Source organism: Indicator indicator, chromosome 17 (assembly GCF_027791375.1).
Source record: "Indicator indicator isolate 239-I01 chromosome 17, UM_Iind_1.1, whole genome shotgun sequence".
Classification (NCBI taxonomy): Eukaryota; Metazoa; Chordata; class Aves; order Piciformes; family Indicatoridae; genus Indicator; species Indicator indicator.
The window spans coordinates 16,955,544-16,977,101 of record NC_072026.1 but is presented as its reverse complement, the minus strand read 5'-3'; the positions used below and the strand labels follow the sequence as shown (position 1 = coordinate 16,977,101).

The following is a 21,558-nucleotide window of genomic DNA, read 5'->3' as shown; positions in this document are numbered from 1 at the left end:
TCTGGAGGCAGAAGAGCAGAGGAATCTTTTGAAGGATGACCTGGTGTGTGAAGACACGTGTGTGAAACTCTTGGGGTAGCTGAAGAGAGGCTTTCTGGCAATCAGGTTGTGTCACAGGAGGATGAGCAGACTGTGGCTTCTGTCCCAAGGCTCTGCTGATTTCCTCCGGGCCTCTTCTAGACCTGACCTGTGGCATCTCAGGTGTTGTACCTCGTTGGCCTGGCAGGGAGGATTCTCTGAAGTGTCCCAGGGAGGGTTCCTGACCCTGTTTTTCTGTTGCAGGCAGAGCGGCCCCTCGAGCCCCAGCAGGTCGGTGAGGAGCAGCTGTCATGATCTCTACAGCACCTCTCTACAGTGGGGTGCACAACTGGACCAGCACAGAGCGGATTCGCATGTGTGGCCTCAACGAGGAGAGGTGAGGTGCGTGGGCGGCGTGCCGGGCAGGAGGAAGGGAGGTCGGGGTTGGGGAAGCCATGGGCAGGAGCTGGTGCTGGCTCAGCCTGTTCTTACCAGGCTGAGGTGTGAGAGCTGCAGCAAGGGGATGGGTGTGTAGTCAAATGGTGGCATTCTGTGATGGTCCTCGCATTGCAAGCTCCAGTGAGGAGGTCCCACAGGCAAAGTGTGCTGGAGATCTCTGCAGAAGAACCGTGTGAGCTGTGTTGTCTCCACGAGTGAGACAGGCTGAGGTGTCTGCACCTGTTGTGAGCTTCCCCAGACCTATGCTCTTAACTGCCAGGGGAGGAGAGGAGTGAGCCAAGTCACTGTGGAGAGCTTGGGGTGACCCGGGAGGGTTAGTGCAGACCAAATGATTAGACAGGAGAGTTGTGACATGCCACCAAATAGGAGCTTAGGGAGGATTAGTGGCTGGGAGGCAGAATCGATCTGGACGAGTCCCTGGCCTGCTTCGCTTGGCCCTTTCATTTCAGCAGCTCTGGGCTCGGCTTTATGAAACTGATCAGTTGGTGGCTTCCTTGAGGTTGCTATGTTATTGTAGCTGGAACCAGAAGAGTTTTATGGGCAGTACATGGCTGTCATTCCTGGCTGTGGGTCTTGAGGCTGTTGGTGTGAGTCCTCTGAGGGCCTGTCAGCAGAGTGGTGGGACAGAAAGGAGCTGGACTCTGGATCTGTCATTCCTGACTGTGGGTGTCAAGGCTGTTGGTGGTGGGACCTCTGAGGACCCGTCAAGAGAATGGTGGGACAGGAAAGAGCTGGGAGTCTGTATCTCATTCCTGGCTGCGGGTGTGGAGCCTGTTGGTAGATACCTCTGAGCACCCGTCAGGACAGCAGGGACAGCGAAGAGCCTGGGCTCTGGCTCGGGGCAGAGGCAGGCAGAGCTCATCTGCAGCCCTCAGCAGCCTCTCGCCCGCCGTGTGTCCCTCAGATAAGGGCTGGGGATGGCGCTGCCCTCCGCCTCTCCGCACCCGCTCGCAGCTTCTCCTCCGCAACAAACGCCGGAGTTTGGGCCGGCTGAGCAAGGCGGGCAAACCGGACGGGCTGCGGCCGAGCGGGGCGGCTGGCGCGGGGCTGTCCCCGTCCCCTGCGTGGGCTGCGTGTCACCGGCGGGGCGCCACGGGCTGTGGAGGAGCGCCGGTCCCCGGGGCCCGGCTCGCAGGCGGACAGGCCGCACGACCGCGGTCAGGGCTGGCCCGGGGGTTGTCCTGGCAGCTGACAGGGCCTGGGCTTGGGCGCGGCGGCGACGAGGCAGGTCCGGTAGTGGGGCCGGGGAATGGCCGGGGCTGGGCTGGGCCGGGGCGGGGCTGTGGAAGGATTGGGGTCGGGGCGGGGCCGGGGAAGGACCAGGGCAGGACGAGGACGGAGGCTGGAGGCTGGGGCGGGGCCGTGGAAGGACCGGGATAGAGCCAGGCCTGTGGCCGTGGCAGGACCGGGGCCGGGCAGTTCCGTTCCTCGCTGTCCGGATCCCAACCGTCGCTCGCCGCGGTGCCGCCGGCAGCCGCCTGCGTTTTGGCGCCTCCTGGCGTCCCGCCGCGGCGCCGCCCGGCGGTGTGCACCCAAGCCCCGGCTCCGCAGTACGGCCCCGCGGGGACCGGGCAGCCTGGCTCCGCTACCCCCGCTGCCTTCGTCACCTTTCGTCCCCGCGAGGCTCTGCCACCCCCGCAGGGCTGGGCACCGGGTGCCTGCGGCGGCTGGGGGACCGGGACGCTGCACCCCGAGTCCCGGCGGCCCCGGCTCGCTCCTTAGCCGCCTCCTGTCCGCCCCGCTCCCGGCCCTGCGCCTCCTGCTGTGGCCGGGCTGGTTTGGAGGGGTCCTGCCAAAGTGCCACGAGGGGACCGAAGGACTGGAGGCTCCGGAAGGGACTAGGTAGCTCCCAGGGCTCAGCGGGGTGAGCTGGGTTGGGCTGTGGCACAGCCCGGGGTGAGGTCCCGGTGCTGCGGACACGGAACTCGAGTTGGAGCCTGGCTCGCAAGGCGGGTGTCGGGCTGTGGGGGCGGCCCGGGGGGTGGGGAGCGGGTCCTGAAGAATCGTATCTGCAGAAGGAGTTAAACTCGAGCTTTTCTATCCCAGCACCAGAAGCTGGTCTGGATGAGCTTTAAACTCCACCGGATAAATACCATGGGCAGGAGGGTCCTGGGTGAGGGTACTGGACACACGGGTGCTGTCTCATCCCATCTTCTGATAGATCATCAGGACAGATCTCCCTGTGCTCCATTTCCATGCAGTTCAAACTCCTGCTCCTCAGTTCAGGCTTCCTGCTCCTTGTCTTCCAAGGAGAAAGGGTCACAAGTGTGCAGAACATTGCAGGCACCCACTGCTCCCAGCAGGGACAGCTGGAGCTTGAGGAGCTTTGGTGTTGAAGGGACATCTCCACCTGAGGCTGGGGGAGAGAAGGGCTGGGAAGTCAGGAGCAGAGAATGAGCATGGATGGAGGAACAAGAATCCCAGATTGGTTTGGGTGGAAAAGGACTTTCAAAGCTCATCCAGTCCAACCCCCTGCAGTCAGAAGGGACATCTGCAACTAGAGCAGGTTGCTCAGAGCCACAACCAACCTGACCTGCAATGGTTCCAGGGGTGGGGCATCTCCCACCTCTCTGGGCAAACCTTTCTCCCTTCTCTCCAATCTGAATCTCCCTCTTTGAGTTCAAACCATCACAACAGGCCCTGCTGCTGTCCCTGGCTTTCTATCAGCCCCTTTAAGCACTGAAAGGCCACCAAAAGGTCTCTTCAGAGCCTTTTCTTCTCCAGCCTGATCAACCCCAATTCTTTCAGCCGGTCCTCACAGCAGAGGGCTTCCACCTTCTGATCATTTTTGTGGCCTCCTCTGGAGGAGGTGCCTGTGGGAGAAGAGAGCAAGCAGGATGGGACAGGAAGCCTGCAGTGAGGCCAAACAGGCAGCAGAGGGGACAGGAGCAGCGGTGTGGAGCCAAGCATGGTTAGGGAGGGCTTGGCTGGCCTGTGATGACACTGAGGGGGTCAAAATGTCGATGGGTAGGGAAGGTCCAGAGAGCTGCTGGGCCTTGGAGAAGGTCTTCAGGAGCCATAGACTTTATGAGTGAGGAGGTGCTGTGACCCAGGGAGAACTCCTGGGAGCACCTGGATGGGGTGACTGCAGTGGAGAGCAGTGTTCCTCACCCCTTAGTCTGCAGTGGCCAGTACCCACCCTGTGACGTGGTGATGAGGTGCAGACACAGATTTCTCAGGCTGCCAGCTGCTCCACTGTCCCTCTAGGGGACATGAAGGGGTGGGATGCTGGAAGGAGAGTACCTTGGGGTTTTTTAATGCTGTGTCTTATTCCTTGCCAGGAGAGCCCCCCTTTCTGATGAAGAGTCTAAAACAAGCAGCTCCCAGCACTTGGGGTCTCAAGAGTTTTGCGTCAGCAGCAGTCTTTCCGAGGTGAGATCCTCACATGTGTGTCCATGTCCAAGAAAGCCTTTCCCTGATGGAACAGGCCAAGCAAGAACATCTTCCCTAGTGGATCCCATGGCCTCCTTCTTGAGACAGATGCCCCTGGGTGCAGTAAAGCAAAGCCATATTCTAGTTTGGCAAGAGCTCTTTGCCACCTCTGTGTCCTGGCAGGGCTCAAGAGAAAGTATTGCATGCTGGCAAAGCTCTGAGGAACAACTTCTCCCTTTTCATTGCAGGTGGAGCTCACAGCAGTCAGCAGTGGTGGCGGCAGTGCCCAGGGGCTGGATGCTGATGGCAAGGTGGAGGAGAAGCTTGGGCCCAAACTGGAAGAGCAGCCACCCAATCCCAACCCAAACCCGGAGTGTACAGGAAAGACTGTGACAGATGATGGCCTGGGCCCTCTGGCAGGCCAGGGGGATGGCAGAGGGCAGGAGCCCACAGTCCCCAGAGCTGCCAAGCAGGAGAGTGGCAGTGCTGATGCTGCCTGGCCAGCCACGGATGCTCCCAGCAACAAGCAGGGTGATGTCCCCACAGCCTGCCCAGTGGCCCCAGAGGGCGAGCCTGCTGGGACAGAGAAAGCTGCCCCGAGCACCATGGCACAAGGGCCAGGCGTGCTGGCCGAGGGGACTTTGTCTGTGGTTGTCTCCAGCTGCAGCACTTCTGCCTCCACCCCTGCCACCTTCACCCTGAACAGGGTGTGCTTCCCCTCCTCTCAGGCCCCTGCTATGCAAAAACTACCCCTGTCCTTCCAGACCGGAGCAGTGCTGAGCCCCAGCCAGTCACTGGTGTACATCCCACCGCCCAGCTGCGGGCAGCCGCTCAGCGTGGCCACGCTGCCAGCCGCCCTGGGGGTCTCCTCCACCCTCACCCTCCCTGTCCTGCCCTCCTACCTGCACGAGCGCTGCCTGCCGGGCATCATTGCCTCCCCAGAGCTGCGCTCCTACCCCTACACCTTCTCCGTCACCAGGCCCTTGGCTTCCGACGCCAAAGTGGTGCCTGTGGAGGTGAACCAGCTCAGCTGCCCTTCTCCCTCGGGGGCAAGTGGTGCCCAGGCTGCTGCCGAGGGCCCTGCTGCACCCTCCACCACTGGCCCTCCGCTCTCCTCCAGCCAGCCCCCACCAGTGGTGGCATCGTGCGGGTCCGCTGCTCCCCCTGCGGGCACCGGGGCACAAGCCAGAGCTCCGGCAGCTCCTGAACCCCACGCCTCAGGGGCTGTCACTTCGCTCTCTCCTCTGAAGTCCCCTCCACAGCTGGAGCGTGAGATGGTCTCCTCTCCAGAGTGCAGCGAGATGCCCCTGGATCTCTCCTCCAAGTCCAACCGTCAGAAGCTGCCTCCGCCCAGCCAGCGCAAGACACCCCCGATGCCCATCCTCACGCCCGTGCACACCAGTGGCAAAGCTCTTCTCACCACGGTCCTGTCCAAGTCCCAGCGTGCAGCCCAGACCACGGGCAGCAGCGTCACCTCCTGCCTTGGCACCACCTCTCCCTTGGTCATCTTCCCTGAGTTCCTGCGCAACGGCGAGCAGGGCTCCTGGGTGAAGAACACCACCCTCATCAGCACCATTCCGGGCACCTACGTGGGCGTTGCCAACCCAGTGCCTGCCTCACTGCTGCTCAGCAAGGACCCCGGTGTCAGCTTCAGCAGGGACCCACGCCACCTTCCCAAGCAGGAGCCCATCTCCATCATTGACCAGGGAGAGCCACGCAGCTCTGGGGTTCCCTGTGGGAAGAAAGCCAACCAGGCCAGCACAGAAGGGCAGCAGGATCCTGCCAGGAGACTTCTTCATGGCAGAGTTGCTCCTGGAGCTCCTTTGTGTCAATCCAAGGACATCTCCACCTGGAATCCCGGCCAGGGGAGTGTGTACCCACGATGCCCCGTGAACGGAAAGCCTTCCAGTCCTCAGATGCTGCCTCTGGGCTGGTCTCCTTATCACCAAACCCCACTGCTTTCCATTGGTATCTCCACAGCAGGGCAGCTGCCCTCAAGCCAGAACAGCTCCTGCAAGCCAGCAGGTGCTGGAGAGCTCCCAGTGTTCCCCAACATCCAGCCCACAGAGTCCAGCACAGCTGCCCAGAGCCTGCCTGAGGGGCTGCCCAGGCTCCCGCCTCCGGAACGGGAGCGGGAAGCTGCAGCCAAGAGCAAGAGCTGCAGGGCCTTGCCCAAACTCTATGAGGAGCTGGCCAATGCCGTCCCCTTGGATGGAGGCCCACCTCTTCAAACCAGCGCTTTGGATGGGAAAGGGGGCAAGGGCAAGCTGGACACCCCCCAGAAGAGTCCAGAGCGTGATCAACCCGGGGCTGACTCCAGCAAGGAGGGCAAGGGACAGACTGAGGCTCCCCAGGGGAGCTGCAACCTCAAGCAGCTGGAGGCCAAGCCCAAAAACCAAGTGTTGGCAGCCTATTTGTCGCATGAGCTGCCGGCGGGCGGGCAGCAGAGCCTGCAGGGGGGTTCGGAGGTGGCCACGGAGGGTCAGCACAAGGAGCCGGGCTGTGAAGGTCCCCAGGAGCCACCGGCAATGGAGCCCCTGCCGTGCGTGCGGCAGGTGGATCTCTGCAGGGTCAAGAAGGAGCGAGTGGAGTGTGAGGTGCCCTTCACCTCCATGACCTGCCTGCGAGCTGGGGCTGCTCCCCAGGCTTTGGCCGAGGGCAAGCTGAAAGGAGCAGGGCAGGTGAAGCAAGAGGGCAGCGTGCGCTGCAAGGCCAAGCGGCAGCACGATGGCGACGCCAGGCAAAGCCACAAGAGACTCAAGTGCCAAGCCCAGGACAGCAAGGAGTCCCCGAGCAAGTCAGGGAGCCGGGGTGTGCACAGCAGGAAGGTGGGTGAGATGGGCTGGGGGCCTTGGCTTGGGGCAAAGGTTTGGTGGTGAGGAGGGAGCTCTTGTGAGGGAGGGCAGCTGAGTGCAGCAGGGCTTTCCGCCTGTGGTCTTTGGCCATGGGTTAGTGTGCCTGTGTCAGCAGGTGTCTAGAGCAAAAATCATAGAGTCACAGAATGCTTTGGGTGGGGACAGACCTTTAAAGGTCACTTAGTTCCATCCTGCTGCAGTCATCTAGAGCATCCAGAAGAGGTTGCTCAGAGCCCCAAGCAACCTGACCTGCAATGGTGCCAGGGATGGGGCACCTCCTACCTCTCTGGGCAACCAGGGCCAGGCTCTCATCACCCTCAGTGCCAAACATTTCTCCCTTCTCTCCATTCTGAATCTCCCTCTTTGAGTTCAAACCATCACCCCTTGTCCTGTCACAACTTGCCCTGCTCAAAAGTCTGTCCCCATCTTTCTGATCGCCCCCTTTAAGCACTGAAAGACCACCAGAAAGTTTCCCTGGAGCTTTCTCTTCTCCGGGCTAAGCTATACTCACAGCAGAGGGCTTCCAGCCCTTCCATCATTGCTGTGACCTCCAAACTGACCTGGGGTGTCGAAACAATTGGAGGCCAGCAGCGTGATGAGTGGGGGACAGCACTTTGTCCCCTCTTCTTGGCTACTCCAGCTGGGTCAGGCTTTGCTTTGTGTCCTGTGTTGGCAGTGGCGGAAGCACCACGAGAAGCCCCATGAGCTCTCCAGGCAGGACGGCCGGGCAGGGCTGGTGCTGGGCAAGGACCACAATAGCCTCAGGGTGAAGCGCAAGCGCAGGAGGCTGACCAAGGCAGAGCTCCTATCCTCAGCTCACCGTGGGGACAGCCACGAGGAAGGTACTCTGGGGTGGCAGAGGGTGTTCCTGGGGGGTCATGGAATTCTATCATAGGTTGGGTTGGAAGGGACCCCCAAAGATCATCTAGTTCCAACTCCCTGCCACTACAGCAGGTTGCTGAAGGCCTTGGACATCTCCAGGGAGAAGGCATCCACAACATCCCTGGGCAGCCTGTGCCACTGTCTCACCACCCTCTCTGTAAATTATTTCTTTCCAGCCAGGCTGTGCCCCTTTGTGGAGCCAGACCACTGCTCCCCTGGGGCTGAACGGCCTCTGCCGACAGTGGCTTCCCACAGTGGGGTGGGATCCAGAGCAGAACTCCACATGATCCCAGGCTGCTCTTCCCAGAGCGTGGATCCCTGGGGAGCATTCTCAAGGCTCAGTTTTCCTCACAGGTTACCTGGAGAAGAAGCCCAAGAACAATTTTCGGGATTTCATCCCAGTGGTGCTGAGCAGCCGCACGCGTAGTCAGTCAGGTGAGTTGGTGACAGGGGACCCATCGGGTGGGTTGGTGACAGGGGACAGCCCTGGGTGGGCTCTGAGCCTTTCTTGTCCCTGCTTCCTGTCCTGCCTGGCAGGGGAGCTGCTTGTAGACCCTTGGCTTTTGTCAGCCTGGAATTCCTGCTTTGTTGCAGGAAGCGTCGCTGGCTCTTCTGCTGGTATGACAGGAGAGTGTGATGTGACTGGTCAGGAGATTTTGCCCTTGCTGGAGGAGGATCAGGAAGATGAGGAGGAGGAAGAGGAGGAGGAGGAGACATCCCTGAAACGCCGCAAGCTGCGCAAGTCCCACAGGACGTCGCGGTGCCACAGCCGCAGGGCCAGGGACAGGTCCCTGTCCGAGAGGAGCAGCTGTTACACCAGGAGGACCCGGGAGCTGCCCTGGAGAGTGGAATCACCCAGGCAGCTGTGGGAGCCCACCGAGGAGGAGGAGGATGGCAGCCACACGAGGAGGAAGAAGAGGAGGCGACAGAAAAGCCGAAAGTACCAGACAGGGGAATATCTGACTGAGCGGGAGGAGGAGCGAGTGGGCTACCCCCACAGGAGGAGGAAATCCAAAGCAGGTACCACGAGGGAAGGGGTTCTGGGGCCAGGCTGGGGATCAGCAGGTTGGGGTTGGTTTGGCTGGTTGCTTATTTTGTGTCGTGAAGGGGATTTGGGGGTTTGTTGTTCGGGTTTTTGTTGCTTTCATGATGAATCTCCATCGTTACCAATGACTCGCTGTCCACAGGCTGCTCCCATCAGCTCTTTGTGCAGAAAGATTTTCTGCAGGTTGTGGAGTAGGAGCAGCAGCTGATGGGGCTCATTAAGCACTGATCTTACCCTCAGTCTGGGACAGGGGCTGTGGCAAACCCAGCATGGGGTGAGGCAGGACAGTGAAATGTTTCTGGGGACTGTCACTGAGCACCCCTGGCTGAAGCAGGGGGACACGGAGCTGTCACAATTCAGTTGGGCTTCTTTGTGCTTGGACCTGCTAAAGGTAGCTTGCACCAGGGAGCACAGGGGGAGAGAGGGTTGACAAAACCAGAAGGTCTGCAAGTGACAGAGGGACACCTCTTCATGGTTCCTATTTGCTAGGAGGAGAAGGTTGTTCCTCCTGCCCATGTCCTGCTCACTGCTCTATCTCAGCCTCTCCTGTAACTGTCCAGACCATAGGGGCAACACCAAATCTGTGATCAGTGTCTCCCTGAGGGCTTCTCTGCAAGATCCTTGGTCCCTGCTTCTTAGCAATCCTGTATGGAAGACCTAAGGGCTGGAGGTTCTGTGTGGTGCTTGCCTTGGAGAATCTAGATTCTGGGCATAATGTGGAAGCCGGAGGTGCTGCTCCTGGAGATCCACAAAACCTGCCTTGGCCCTAGGGACAGCAGGAAAATTTTGTTCCTGGAGTTTGTCCTCTTGATCTGTTGAACTAACCCTTGAGGCATCTCCTCACACTTCACCTAGGAGTGAAACAACATCTTTCTTCCCAGAGCCCTGGAGAGAGCCAGGCTTGAGAGGCGCAGGCTCTGCAGATGCCTCCTCAGTCCTCAGGGCTGTGCTCGGCCCTCTGTCACCTGTGTCACTCCATCACAGATCATCTGGCAGAGGGAGGTGCATAGGGCCAGGCAGTTCTTTGCTCACAGGGCTTTGCTTTCTCCTTTCACTCTTTGTTTTCCCCTTGGTGCTGTGTCCTGGGGCTGGGCTGTTGTTGGTTCAGGGAAGCAGAGGCTCCATCCCTGCATGACGAGCAACCTGCAGCTCAGGATAATGTGGGGAAAACTGGGTTTTGCTCAAGGAACCCTGATCCCTCCTCCTTGTGTGCCTAGGAACTGAGACTTTAAGGTGCTAGGGTGACTTAAGGGGGGATGTGAGAGGGCAGGGCTGGGTCTGAAGGCAGCAGAACAGGGACAGGTGAGAGTGATGGCTCCTGTGTTTTCTGTCTCTCCATGGGGTGTCCAGATGAGTCCTACTCAGCCTCGCAGGGAGTGCAGCAATGGATTACCAAAGGACAGGGCTGACAGGCTGGGTTGTCTCCTGCTGGGATCCCTGTCGGACCTAAGGAAAAACCTTGGTCAAAGAATTGTGGAATCACAGAATGGTTTGGGTTGGAAGAGACCTTTTAGATCATGGAGTCCAACCATGAACGCAGCACTGCCAAATTGCCACTAAACCTTGTCCCTCAGCATCACATCTCCATGGCTCTGAAACCCCTCCAGAGATGGGGACTCCACCACTGCCCTGGGCAGCCTGGGCCAGGCCTTGACAACCCTCAAGGGCAAGAAATTGTTCCTCATGTCCAACCTAAACCTCCCCTGGCACAACTTGGGGCCATTTCCTCCTGTGCAGTCTCTAGTTCCTTGTGAGAAGAGACCAACCCCAACCTGGATCCAACCTCCTTTCAGGGAGCTGTAGAGAGCCAGAAAGTTTTCCCTCAGCTTCCTTTCCTCCAGGCTGAACAACCCCAGGTCCCTAAGCTGCTCCTCATAAGCCAGTTGTGTGCAAGCCTCAGCTCTTGCAGCCTTGGCCAGGACCAGGACCTCTGCTTGTCCTTGGATTTCTTGTGTCCATGCTGAGTCCCTCTCAGACAGGTACAATCTGTCAGTCACTCTGCTTCTATTTCCTGCAGAGACACCCCTGTGGGTCTGGGTTTCTGGCTGTGCAGCCATCAGAGGTGAGCCGTTTGCTTTGCCTGGTGGCAGCGATGGGGTTGCTCCTCTCCAGGGCTGTACCCACCAAAGCTCCTCATTCCTGTCTCTCCTGTAGACTTTCGGTACCGGAAGCAGAAGGATTCGGGGAAGGGCAAGGGCGCGGAGCTGCGGCTGCGGAGCAGGCTGTCCCCATCCCCCAGGAAATCCCAAGGGCGCCCAGACTTTCAGAATGGCTTCTACCTGGAGCACTCTGACAGCTCTCCTGGCCAAGAAGAGCTGGAGAAACCATCAGGAAAACGCAAATGCAAAACCAAACACCTGGCAGGGATCTGTGACGAGGGGAAGGTACGGCTCGGGGTGGGGAGCAGGGCAGGCGTGGGGAGGAGAGACAGAAGGAGGGAGGGGGAGACCACACTTTGTGTGGTCACTTGCTCTCACTTTTCAGCTTCTGCTTTGTGTCCTCAGGCCTGGGGTCATCTTGTTCTCTCCTCAGTGAGGGTCCCCTTCTTGCAAGTTAGGCACTGAAGCAGGTTCCCCAGGGAGGTTGTGGATGCCACCTCCCTGGAGCTGTTCCAGGCCAGGTTGGATGGGGGCTTGAGCAACCTGGACTAGTGGGAGGTGTCCCTGACTGTGGCAGGGGAGCTTGGACTAGATGGTCTGAAGGTTCCTTCCAACCCAAACCATTCTGTGAACCTATGAATAGAGTCATGGAATGGTTTGGGTTGGAAGGGGTATTTAAAGGTCATCTACTCCAACCCCTTCTGCCATAAGCAGGGACATCTTCAGGTGGAGCCGAGAGAAGGGGACTCCTCTTTCTCATCCACTTGCACCAAGGAACTGTATCCCTTTCTTTCCTAGGGCAAAGGCTGCTGGAACCAGCCCAAAGTGCGCTCCCCAAAGAAGCCCCAGGACCTGTGGACACTGTGCAAGTCCCATCGGGTCAGCCCAGGGAGTTGCCCCGAGGTGCCCCCAGCCCAGAACGTTCCTCCTGGAGCTCGGCGGCTGATCGTCAACAAAAACGCTGGGGAGACCCTTCTGCAGCGAGCCGCTCGCCTGGGCTACAAGGTGGGCTGGGCACCCTTCTCTGCTCTCTCTCCTCTGCTGCCTTGGCCCTTTTCACAGAATCACAGAATGGTAGGGGTTGGAGGAGACTTCTGGAGATCATCAAGTCCAATCCCCTTGCTAAAGCAGGATCACCTAGGACAGGCTGCACAGGAACGCATCCAGATGGGTCTTGAAAGCCTCCATGGAAGGAGACTCCACAACCTTCCTGGGCAGCCTGTTCCAGAGCTCCAGCACCCTCACAGCAAAGATGTTCCTCCTCATGTTGAGGTGGAACTTTCTGTATTCCAGCTTATGCCCCTTGTTTCTTGTCCTGTTACTGGGCACCACTGAAAAGAGCCTGGCACCTTCATCTTGACAGCCACCCCTGATATATTTGTAGATGTTAATAAGGTCTCCTCTTGGCCTTTTCCTCCCAAGACTAAACAGCCCTAGGTCTCTCGGTCAGTCTTCATCTTGACACCCACCCCTCATATATTTGTAAACTTTAATAAGGTCTCCTCTCAGCCTTCTCCTCCCAAGACTAAACAGCCCTAGGTCTCTCAGTCAGTCTTTGTCTTGACACCCACCCCTCATATATTTGTAGACTTTAATAAGGTCTCCTCTCAGCCTTCTCCTCCCAAGACTAAACAGCCCTAGGTCTCTCAGTCAGTCTTCATCTTGACACCCACCCCTCATATATTTGTAGACTTTAATAAGGTCTCCTCTCAGCCTTCTCCTCCCAAGACTAAACAGCCCTAGGTGTCTCAGTCAGTCTTCATCTTGACACCCACCCCTCATATATTTGTAGACATTAATAAGGTCCCCTCTTAGCCTTCTCCTGTCAAGACTAAGTAGCCCCAGGTCCCTTGGTCAGTCTTCACAGCAGAGATGTTCAAGTCCCTCGGTCATCCCTGTAGCCTCCTTTGGACTCTGTCCAGCAGGTGCCTGCCTCTCTTGAATTAGGAAGCCCAAAACTGGGCGCAGCATTCCAGGTGTGGCCTCACCAGGGCAGAGCGGAGCGGGAGGAGAACCTCCCTAGACCTGCTGGCCACACCTTGTGCGTGACAGGCTGGCCACACTCCTCTCCCTGCAGGATGTGGTGCTGTACTGCCTGCAGAAGAAGAGCAGCGACGTGAACCACCGTGACAACGCGGGGTACACAGCCCTGCACGAGGCCTGCGCACGGGGCTGGATCGACATCCTCCACATCCTGCTGCAGCACGGTGCCAACGTCAACTGCAGCGCGCAGGACGGCACCAGGCAAGGCTCCGGCAGGGCACCGCCGGGCAGCAAGGGGAACGCGGAGAGAGGGGAGCAGCTGGGGAGCGCTGAGAGGCGTAGGGCAGGGAGCAGGGCCTTGCTTTCACAGCTGCCGGTTGTTGCTGTGTTGGTCTTCACCCGAAACAGAGCTTTGTGAACTCTTCCAGTTTCCTCCTTTTCAAGGAATCACAGAATGGTTTTGGTTGGAAGAGGCCTTTTAGGTCATGGAGTCCAACCGTGAACCCAGCACTGCCAAATCGCCACCAAGCTATGTCCCTCAGCACCACATCTCCACAGCTCTGAAACCTCTTAAGGGATGGGGACTCCACCACTGCCCTGGGAAGCCTGGCCCAGGCCTGGACAACCCTGAAGGGGAAGAAGTTGTTCCTCATGTCTAACCAAAGTCTCCCTTGGGGCAACTGGAGGCCGTTTCCTCTTGTCCTGTCACTTGTTCCTTGGAAGAAGAGGCCAACTCCCACCTGGCTCCAGCCTCCCTTCAGGCAGTTGTAGAGAGCCAGAAAGTTTCCCCTCAGCCTCCTTTCCTCCAGGCTGAACAACCCCAGGTCCCTCAGCTGCTCCTCACCAGCCCTGTTCTCCAGACCCTTTACCAGCTTTGTTGCCCTTCTCTGGACCTCCTCCAGCCCCTCAATGTCCTTCTTGAAGTGAGGGGCCCAAAACTGAACCCAGGACTCAAAGTGTGGCCTCACCAGTGCCCAGTCCAGGCGAACAATCCCTGCCCTGGTCCTGCTGGCCACACACCATTGCTGATACTATTCTGGTATCACCCTGCTCTAATGCTCTGCTTTCTCTGCCCACCCTCCTGTCCCTGCAGGCCTGTCCATGATGCAGTAGCAAATGACAACCTGGAAACCATGTGGCTTCTTCTCTCCTATGGTGCTGACCCCACTCTGGCCACTTACTCGGGGCAGACTGCGGTGAAGCTCGCCACCAGCGACGTGATGAAGCGCTTCCTCTGCGGTGGGTGCCAGGCTGGAGCTGCCAGGCCTTCCACCCTTCCTCTCAGATCTGGGTGTCAGGTTGGCAGGGCTTGAGCAGCAGGTGGCTGAGTCATTTTTAGCTCTAATAATGCAGAGATGGCACTGCTGTGGTCACACAGCTGGGCAGTGCTGTGCAGGAGGCTTGGAGACACTGTTCCACCATTCCTGGTTCTGCTGCATAACCCAAGCAAATGGATTTTTGCTGCTAAGTAACGATGCCTTCTACCCAAACCCAGCTCTGCTTGGCTTCTGCCCATTTGCCCGTGTTAAAAAGGACCATTTTGGGTCCCTGTGGCCCACAGTGAAGCCACAAACCGCTTTTGATGCTGTTTGTGTGGAGGCAAGATAAGTGTGATGGCTTCTCCTCAAGAACAAGGAAGAGACAGCTGGAGTCTGGTGTTTCCCAGACAGATACAAGGCAGAAAGTCTCCTGTTGAAATAACCTTGTTTGGCAGCTGCCTGCCTGGCTCAGCTGTTCCTCCAGGTGTTGGAGATGTAATTTTGAACTCAACACAGCCCAAAGAACCTCTTCCCAACACACTTAGTGTGGTCACTTGCTCTTCCTTTTCACCTTCTGTTTCCTGTCCTCAGGCCTGGGGTCATGCTGTCCTCTCCTTTCATAGAATCATTGAGGTTGGAAAACAACTGTAAGATCATGAAGTCCAACCTTCTATCCAACTCCTCCAGAACCTCTAACTTGCAAGTTATCATAGAATAGAGTCATGGTTTGGATTGAAGGGACCTTTCAAGGTCACCTAGTCCACCCCCCCTGCAGTCAGCAGGGACATCTGCCACTAGAGCAGGTTGTTCAGAGCTTACTCAGGTTATTCAGCTTTGGCCACTATAATGGCAGCACGAGGAAAGCAGCAGAGGTGACGTGGCTCAGGCAGCACCAGTGGATGTCCATGGCAGCTGGGGTGGTGCTGTGACCAGCAGATAAGATCTAACCCTCTCCATTGTCTCTGCAGATTACCTGTCAGATCTCCAGGGCCGCTCTGATGGAGACCCCAGGACCGCGTGGGACTTCTACAGCAGCTCCGTGCTAGGTGAGTTCAGGCCAGGATGTTGCAGCTGCAGCAGCAGAGCAGAGGGCAGCAGCACTGCTTGATGACACCACTCACCCAGCTCTGTCCGTGGCTCATGTCTTGGAGATCTTACCATGAAGTTCCAGATGGGGAGTTGTTCCTGAAAGGGAGTTTTCCTTTGGGAAGCTGCAGAGTGGTTCTGTCCTGTTTTTCTTTGTGGATCCCTCCCAGCAGGCTGGACATGACGTGCAAGATGAGACTCTTGAGTGCTGCTGAGCATCTGAGGGTCTTTGGATGGCACTCCTGGAGCGTGTTGTTCTTGCAGCACTTGTAGCAACCAGCCAGCAAGACAGGCAGAGAACTGCCTTATTCCTTCGAGGTGTAGAAGTCTGGAAATTCCAGAGCTTCCTGTCCTTCTCTTCTTTGGAAGGGAGGTCATTGTCTGGGGAGGTCTTCTTAGAGTGCCAGGCATTTCCTAGTGGAGGCATCCCCTGGACCTTTCGCTGTCACTTCCTAAAAGTTGTGGTTCCCAACTCAGAAGCCTGAGACAAGCTGCTGGCTTCTTCTCCCCTGGCAGGCCAGTGCCTGTTTCTGTGCCACAGGCAGCTCAGGAAACATCTCTGCTACTTCAGGGCTTCAGTCCAGAGTTTCCACCAGACCCACTAGCTGACATAAAACACTGCATGTCCCTCAGGGTGGAGAAGAAATCCCAGCTCCCTGCTCCATCTGTTCCTACTCTTTGCAGCAGGAACCTTGTCCACGTCTTCCTTTGGGTCTGCAAATCTCTGGGGGCCTGGAGATAACGAGGGAGGTTGGGGTGTGGGAAAGTCATCAGCGTCCCCATGCTCCTGCAGCTCCAAAGGCCCACTCCAGGGCTTTGTTCCACAGTGGGACCAGCATTGTTGTGCTTGATTGTCCTCTGTCCCTCTGCTGGTACAGGATGTCCCTGTTCCTGTCGCAGCCTGCGCTGGGCTGAGGGACAGAAGGGAGCCAAGAGGGTTTCCAGGACAGGCACTGTGGTGCCACTTTAAAGGGGTTTAATTCTTTTTTCCTGGGTTGCTCAAGAAATTTGTAGGGGTTTCAGTGGTGGCATCTGAAGTTTTCCCAGCTGTGGCACCAGATCTGTACCTGTGTCACTTTTGCCCTGTTCCACAGGAAGTTTTGAAGATTCAACCATTGTTTTTCTGCTTCTCAGGGATTTCTTTTCCTTGGCATAACTGAGAACTGATTTGATTTCTGTCCTGAGGCCCTGTTTGAGCTGCTGTCTCCTCTCCTCTGCTGTGGTTTCTCTCTTGAAGGACATCCTGCTGGGCACTGTGCTGCTTTGGGGAGCACAGCGTTGTGGGGGGACCTTTCTTCTGCAGCACAGAAGAGTCTCCTGCAGCCTTTTCTACTGTGTGTGGTGTTGAACTTTGGGGTGATGGGTTTGGTTTATCTCTCACCACCACTTTGGGTCTGGCTTCTCTCTGTTGAATCTCAACGTATCCTGGAAGTTTGGAGTTATTAGCAGGACAAAACCACTCTGCAGACCCAAGACAAAATGCTCCAGGCAGGAAGATGGTTTTCAGGTTGATCCCTGAATTTATGATGTCTTTAAATGGTTTCTCAACTCTGCTCTTCTCCATCTCCTCTGGAAATGAATCCTGCTGGAGCTCAGATACCTCCTAGAGGAGCTAGGAATGCATGAGGCTGATCCTGGGAATCAGGCTGCTGTTGGTTGGTGGGGTGAGCCTCTAGCTGTATGGTACAGCGTGGTGGCACAGCCTTGCAGGCCTTGATGTGAGGCTGTTGGTGGCAGGCACCTCTGGAGAACCTGATGGCAGCTGTCAGGGGCAGGAGCTGCAGGGAGAAGCAGAGCGTGGTGCCTGCTTTTGGAGAGTTTGGGTGAACAAAGCATCTGGTGCCTGCACCTCTTGCCTCTGGTGCCAGTTCTCCCTTGCTGATGAGGCAGAGGGGAGGGGGCTGAGGCTTTGGAGAATCCACATGTGGTTTATCCAAGGAAGTGGCTTCTCTTACAGGGGACATGGCTGTTTCACAAGCAGCAGCACCTGCTCTGACTGGTGGGGTCAGTGTGAACCTGATGGCACCCATGATGACACGAGATGTTCCTTCTGGCTACCCCAGCCACCAAGCAGGGACTGGCTGTGGAGAGCAGCCAGAGCTCACTCAGGGTTTCTCCAAGACCAAGGGGCAGAGGAGGAGGAGGAGGAGGAGCCCCAGAACTTGGTACTGGCAGCTGCTGTGACACTGTGGGCAGCACACAGGAGTTCATGGTGGTGACCAGGCCAGCCCAGGGAGTGAGGAGCACTGGCTGGTGTGAAGCTGTGAATGATGCCAACAGCATCTGTTTGGTTGTTGCAGAGGGGAAGGACAGCATCGGATGTGATCTTCTGCTCAACCCCCCAGGAAGTTCAGACCAGGAGGAAGAGGAGCAAGAAGCAGACAACTTCATGTTTGAGTTCTCAGACAAGCCACTGCTCCCCAGCTACAACCTCCAAGTGTCCGTCTCTCGGGGGTAAGTGTCCTGGTGCAGAGGGCATTTGGGTGACAGTAGTGTGGGTGGAGGGGAGCTCACAGAAGGTGGAAACTTCACATCTGTTCTTGCTTTGAGTGTTTTATAATGATCTGACCTGCAAAGCAGTGATCAAAGCCAGGGGTTTCTCTGAGCCCCAGTCCTGTTTGTGGGGTCTGGACAGACCCTGTGTAGGAGGGCCATGTGGAGAAGAAGAGAAAGCTCTAGGAAGACCTTCTGGTGGCCTTTCAGGTCCTAAAGGGGGTGATCAGAAAGCTGGGGTCAGACTTTTGAGCCCAGCCTGTAGTGACAGGAGAAGGGGTGATGGTTTGAACTCAAAGAGGGAGATTCAGACAGGAGGGAAGGGAGAAATGTTTGACACTGAGGGTGGGGAGAGCCTGGCCCAGGTTGCCCAGAGAGGTGGGAGATGTCCCATCCCTGGCACCATTGCAGGTCAGGTTGTCTGGGGCTCTAAGCAGCCTGCTCTAGTTGCAGATGTCCCTGGAGTCAGCAGGTTGGACTAAATGACCTTTAAGGTCTCTTCCCACCCAAACCATTCCATTACTCTGTGAGGAGAGTTCCTGGACCTCTCTGGTGAGGACAGGTGGTGAGGTGGGCAGTATGCCCATGCCACTCCACCCCCATAACCCAGCCTCCTCTTGCCATTCCCACAGACCCTGCAACTGGTTCCTCTTCTCGGACGTGCTGAAGCGACTGAAGCTGTCCTCACGCATCTTCCAGGCCCGCTTCCCGCACCTGGAGGTGACCACGCTGCCCAGGGCCGAGTTCCAGCGCCAGGTGGCCCTCAGCCAGCTGCTGGCACAGGAGGAGGTTCCGGAGAGCCCCGAGCCGCCGGCGCCGGGCACGGCAGAGACAGTGGAGCTGGTGCACTATGAGCCTGAGCTGCTGCAGCTGCTGGGCTCGGCGCTGGAGTACGAGGCCTGGAGCAGCTGACGGGGACGGGTGGCTTCCCGCATCACGAGGCAATAATAAGGACCAAGCAGCCCCCCACCTCTCAGCGCCAGCAGCAGGGACACCCCCAGTCTTTGGCCAGCTCATCCTCCCATCCTCGGGGTCACCCTGCCAGCCGTTGGAAGAGGAGAGGACCCTGGTCTCCAAGAACTTCCCATGGCCCTGAGCAGTTGGCCCCATCCAGCTCTGGCAGGCGATGGAGCTCCTTCTGCAGGGCTCATGGGGCAGCGCCGGCGGCCCCGGCTCTGCCGAACCGAGGACTGGGGGGGTTCTGCCACCCTTCCCTGCCTGACCCCATGAAACTGCACCTCTCTGTTTGCCCCCCCCCGACGTCTTCCATAGTATTTATTTAATTAGTATTTAATTTGTAACCTTTCCTTTGTTTCTGCTGCGTCTGGATCACTGTGACGCTGAGCCCTGGGGCGGTGGGACCAGGTCTTCTTCCTCTGGCCCCTCTCCAACACCCCTGAGGCTCAGTGCCGCAGCCGCCCCAGGGCTTCGGGGGTGTCACGGCCCCCTTGAGGGCCCCCCGTGGCCCTGAGCCTGGGGACAGTGGTATCTCTTGGCTTTGGAGCTGCCAGTCCCTTTGTGCCATCCCCTCCCCGGGCCCCTTCCCCCATCTCATTCGTGGCCCCAGGCACACCCCCAGGCTTCCCAGCAGCTTGTCCCCTAACTCCCTAGCCCCGGGGTCTCTCTTCTGGCAGAAGCCCCCTCCTCACCCAGCGCCACTCAGCCTGGCCCCACCCCACCTTGGTCTCACCAGGAGCAGTGCCCCGGGGGAGCAGCGGGCAGGGTGCCCGCCGCCCAGGTGCGGGGCATGGTACAGTTTTATTGTACAGGTGCTAACAGGACTGAGGAGGGGACAATCGTGGGGCTTCTCTGGCTCTCCCCTGCTCCGCAGCGGGAGCTGCGGGTGGGGATCTCTCTCTTGTTTTCCGTTGGTTCGTTTTTTCCTTTGTGTTGTGTTTTCTTCCCAGCCAGGGCAGGTGTTAACCCTTCCCCTCGGGCTCCCAGCCGCCAGCCTCCCCTCCCTGGGTGGCGTGGGGGGGAGGTGTCCAGCAGTGCCCTGGTGCTGCCCAGGGGTGTTTTGCCTTTGGGTGTGTATTCTGGTTGCTCTTTCTGATTTCTGTTTGATTATAAAGCAGCAACAGGCTGTGGTGTCAAAAACACTGATGTACAGAAAAAACCTGCATCAGGCCCCCTGTCTCTGCCTCTTCTTCCTTCTGCCGTGGCTGATGGCACCTGTGGGCAACTTTCCCTGTCCTGTGTCTGATGTCACCTGTGGGCAGCTTTCCCTGTCCCATGCCTCAAGGCTGTGGGTTGGCAAAGTAGGGACAGGAAGAGGGGATAGCCATGCTGTGGAGTCCTCACAGGGGCACATGAGCAACTCATCCTGCCCTGAGCTGCCCACAACAGTGCCAGGGCTGGGCCTGAGGGTGGCAGTGCCCCTAGCAGCAGGCATGGGGCAGGGGGACCTTGTGGAGCCTGAAAAGCTGGTGGGGAGACTCAGCTGTGCCCCCACAGCACAGGGACACCCATTGCTGAACTCAGTGCTGGTGAGAGGAGAACTGTAGCTGTGCCCAGCTGTGTGTGATTGGTGGCACCCATTGGGTACCCTGGCACTAAGGAGGTTCGGAGTGAGGTGATGAAGCCCTGGGTAAAAGAAACCAAGTGTATTTAAATCTAAAACATTAACAAGAACTTGAAGCAGAGAGGGGAAGACTGGGAAGGGAAGTCGAGGGAGGCTGGGAAAGGAGATTGAAGGGATCCAGCCAGGCTGCTGCTGGGACACAGCTCATGGCCAGAGACTGGCTCAGTGCGTGGGCACCAGGGAGCGATGCCAGAGCACAGAGGTGTGAGCACAGCCCAAGGGAGCAGAGGGGCTCCCCGGCTCTGCCTGATGGCACGGGATCTGCCTGCAGCCGTCTTCATCCTGAGATGGAGCAGGCAGGGCTGGGCACTGGGGAAAAACGTGCCTGAGAAAGTGCCCAGGGCCGAGGGGCGCAATGCCCGCAGGCACCATCCCTGCCCCAGCCATCCCTCGGGGGTGTGTCCCCCCCCACCCCGTGCCGCTGCCTCTGGAAGCTGCAGGCTCAGGGCCGGGAGGTGCCATGTGTGAGGACCTGCGTGGCACCAGCAGTGGGTGCTACTCCTCTGGCTGTGCCCTGGTGCAGCTGAAAGCACGGAAAGCCCTGCGCAGGGCCCTCAGTACCGTCCTGAAGCGGGAGGGGCGGCGCTGCCCAGCCGGGGCTAGCTGGGCTCTGCCAGCAGCTTGGGAGGAGGAGCAAGAGAAGCTGTGCTGGGCTCTGGCTCCTGGCAAATGAGCTCAGCCAAGCCCACGATCTTGTTGTCTACGCCCAGTAAAAGCCCATCTCTGGATGGGAGGTTGTGAAGAGCAGGTCCCCGGCTCTCCATTGTGTCCCGAGGGGCTGCTGGAGTCATTGCTGCCCTTGGCACATGAGAACTTTGTGCCAGGTCTTGCTGTTCATCCTTCTGCTGCTGCTGGACAGCAAGCACAGCCTGGCATAAAACCTTCTGCGCTATGGAGTTGTCTGTGTCCGTAAGAAGGTCATCAAAGGCTTCCAGACTTTGGGCAACAATCTTAATGTTCCTCCTGCTCTTGGCCAGTGAGCTCAGCCAAGCCCTTCCCTGCATTTCCAGCTCTTTACTGACAACCCAAAAAGCATCTTTCCCACTTCTGCTTATGCAAAGCTGTACATTCTACCAACAACAGGGGAAGGTAAGGTATAAAAAGGAGGCACTGAAGGGAAAAGAAAGCAAAACAAGCCCTTGGCCTTCAAGGACAAAGGCAATCACTGATACGAAGTCCTTTACTCAAGGGCTGAAAGCGAAAGTGCTTCACAACAGTTTTAAACCACATTTATCATACAGAACTCAGAACCAAGGATGCAGTGAAAGGCAAACTGATGCATTTCTGCAGCACTGCTGAACAGAAGTCTGTGCTGCCCTCTGTGCAGAGCCTTTTTTCCCCTGGGCAGGTGTCCTAAGAGACTTTTCCCAGCAGGGACTGAAAAGGAAAAGAGAAGCAGTTACTTTCCTCCCGCTCAGAGTTTTGC

General features: G+C 57.8%; 1 protein-coding gene across 1 annotated transcript; it reads left to right on the top strand.

Moving 5' to 3' along the window:
- Positions 1–329: 329 nt before the first annotated feature.
- BCORL1 (BCL6 corepressor like 1) lies at positions 330–18,463 on the top strand. Its single transcript, XM_054388632.1, has 13 exons — positions 330–415; positions 3,759–3,849; positions 4,098–6,677; positions 7,381–7,546; positions 7,941–8,021; positions 8,181–8,606; positions 10,786–11,015; positions 11,529–11,735; positions 12,808–12,974; positions 13,807–13,952; positions 14,941–15,018; positions 17,359–17,512; positions 18,184–18,463. Exons 1-13 carry the CDS (start codon positions 330–332, stop codon positions 18,461–18,463), a joined length of 4,692 nt encoding a protein of 1,563 aa, XP_054244607.1.
- The last annotated feature ends 3,095 nt before the right edge of the window (positions 18,464–21,558 follow it).

Bases quoted from the DNA above. Each gene is read 5' to 3' on its own strand.
- BCORL1 (XM_054388632.1), top strand. From the start codon at position 330: ATGATCTCTACAGCACCTCTCTACAGTGGGGTGCACAACTGGACCAGC. The intron at 7,547-7,940 runs GTACTCTGGGGT...TTTTCCTCACAG, and splicing joins TGGGGACAGCCACGAGGAAG to GTTACCTGGAGAAGAAGCCC. The intron at 12,975-13,806 runs GCAAGGCTCCGG...CTGTCCCTGCAG, and splicing joins AGCGCGCAGGACGGCACCAG to GCCTGTCCATGATGCAGTAG.